Source organism: Coregonus lavaretus, assembly GCF_964263955.1.
Source record: "Coregonus lavaretus genome assembly, contig: HAP1_SCAFFOLD_803, whole genome shotgun sequence".
NCBI lineage: Eukaryota > Metazoa > Chordata > Actinopteri > Salmoniformes > Salmonidae > Coregonus > Coregonus lavaretus.
In genome coordinates, this window is record NW_028166639.1 from 1 (window position 1) to 2,500 (window position 2,500).

The window sequence follows — 2,500 nt, forward strand, 5'->3', positions numbered from 1 at the left end:
AACTAGGAACAACATCTCCTACTAACAGTATACTGACCATACAACAGGGAAGAGGAAAGCTCCACAGCAGATGAGGTCAACTAGGAACAACATCTCCTACTAACAGTATACTGACCATACAACAGGGAAGAGGAACGCTCCACAGCAGATGAGGTCAACTAGGAACAACATATCCTACTAACAGTATACTGACCATACAACAGGGAAGAGGATGCCTCCACAACAGATGAGGTCAACTAGGAACAACATCTCCTACTAACAGTATACTGACCATACAACAGGGAAGAGGAAAGCTCCACAGCAGATGAGGTCAACTAGGAACAACATCTCCTACTAACAGTATACTGACCATACAACAGGGAAGAGGAAAGCTCCACAGCAGATGAGGTCAACTAGGAACAACATCTCCTACTAACAGTATACTGACCATACAACAGGGAAGAGGATGCCTCCACAACAGATGAGGTCAACTAGGAACAACATCTCCTACTAACAGTATACTGACCATACAACAGGGAAGAGGAAAGCTCCACAGCAGATGAGGTCAACCAGGAACAACATCTCCTACTAACAGTATACTGACCATACAACAGGGAAGAGGAAAGCTCCACAGCAGATGAGGTCAACCAGGAACAACATCTCCTACTAACAGTATACTGACCATACAACAGGGAAGAGGATAGCTCCACAGCAGATGAGGTCAACCAGGAACAGAACCTCCTTCCACAGGGCGTACTCACTAGAGCCCTCCTCTGTAGACTCTATTATGATGTAGGCTATGTTGGCCAGAACCTAGGAGAGGAAGGAGAGATTTAGAGAGAGGAGGGGGGGAGGGGGGAGATTTAGAGAGAGGAGGGGGGGAGGGGGGAGATTTAGAGAGAGGAGGGGGGGAGGGGGGGAGATTTAGAGAGAGGAGGGGGGGAGGGGGGAGATTTAGAGAGAGGAGGGGGGAGGGGGGAGATTTAGAGAGAGGAGGGGGGGGGGGGGGAGATTTAGAGAGAGGAGGGGGGGAGGGGGGGAGATTTAGAGAGAGGAGGGGGGGAGGGGGGGAGATTTAGACAGAGGAGGGGGGGAGGGGGGGGAGATTTAGAGAGAGGAGGGGGGAGGGGGGAGATTTAGAGAGAGGAGGGGGGGAGGGGGGAGATTTAGAGAGAGGAGGGGGGGAGGGGGGAGATTTAGAGAGAGGAGGGGGGGAGGGGGGGGAGATTTAGAGAGAGGAGGGGGGGAGGGGGGGAGATTTAGAGAGAGGAGGGGGGGAGGGTGGGGAGATTTAGAGAGAGGAGGGGGGGAGGGGGGAGATTTAGAGAGAGGAGGGGGGAGGGGGGAGATTTAGAGAGAGGAGGGGGGGAGGGGGGAGATTTAGAGAGAGGAGGGGGGAGATTTAGAGAGAGGAGGGGGGAGGAGATTTAGAGAGAGGAGGGGGGGAGGGGGGGGAGATTTAGAGAGAGGAGGGGGGGAGGGGGGAGATTTAGAGAGAGGAGGGGGGGAGGGGGGGAGATTTAGAGAGAGGAGGGGGGGAGGGGGGAGATTTAGAGAGAGGAGGGGGGGAGGGGGGAGATTTAGAGAGAGGAGGGGGGGAGGGGGGAGATTTAGAGAGAGGAGGGGGGGAGGGGGGAGATTTAGAGAGAGGAGGGGGGGAGGGGGGAGATTTAGAGAGAGGAGGGGGGAGGGGGGAGATTTAGAGAGAGGAGGGGGGAGATTTAGAGAGAGGAGGGGGGGAGATTTAGAGAGAGGAGGGGGGGAGGGGGGGAGATTTAGAGAGAGGAGGGGGGGGGGGGGGGATTTAGAGAGAGGAGGGGGGGAGGGGGGGAGATTTAGAGAGAGGAGGGGGGGAGGGGGGGAGATTTAGAGAGAGGAGGGGGGAGGGGGGGGGATTTAGAGAGAGGAGGGGGGAGGGGGAGATTTAGAGAGAGGAGGGGGGAGGGGGGAGATTTAGAGAGAGGAGGGGGGGAGGGGGGAGATTTAGAGAGAGGAGGGGGGGAGGGGGGAGATTTAGAGAGAGGAGGGGGAGGGGGGGAGATTTAGAGAGTCAAAACTGTTGGAAGTTTGCCAGAGATTTAGAAGAATACATCACTAAATGTATCTTAGTCAGATCATTGGTTAATGAGTATACTTGTAGAGGGAGGACAATGCAACCCCCCCCCCCCCCCCCACCCAGGTTTACCTGTAGAGGGAGGACGATCATGAAGATCTTCTTCTCCTTGTCTGACAGGATGTATTTAACGAAGGCCCAGCCAGTACCAATCAACGCCAGAGTGATGAACAGCAGAGCGCCCTTCAACCTGCACACCACACACACACGTTATATTACACACAACACACACACACGTTATATTACACACAACACACACACACGTTATATTACACACACCACACACACACACGTTATATTACACACACCACACACACGTTATATTACACACACACGTTATATTACACACAACACACACACGTTATATTACACAAAACACACACAAGTTATATTACACACACCACACAC

At 53.7% G+C, this 2,500-nt stretch overlaps 1 protein-coding gene across 1 annotated transcript in view; it reads right to left on the reverse strand.

Moving 5' to 3' along the window:
• Positions 1-661: 661 nt before the first annotated feature.
• The window catches only part of LOC311114482 (protein GPR108-like), a gene marked incomplete at its 3' end in the record, with an annotated part of 14,271 nt that continues 12,432 nt past the window's right edge, over positions 662-2,500 (reverse strand). The window contains exons 12-13 of the mRNA XM_084189726.1: positions 2,165-2,282; positions 662-792 (exon numbers count right to left, since the gene is read on the reverse strand). Of these exons, the coding sequence (XP_084045852.1) occupies positions 662-792; positions 2,165-2,282 (249 nt within the window). The remainder of the gene's footprint in view (positions 793-2,164; positions 2,283-2,500) is intronic.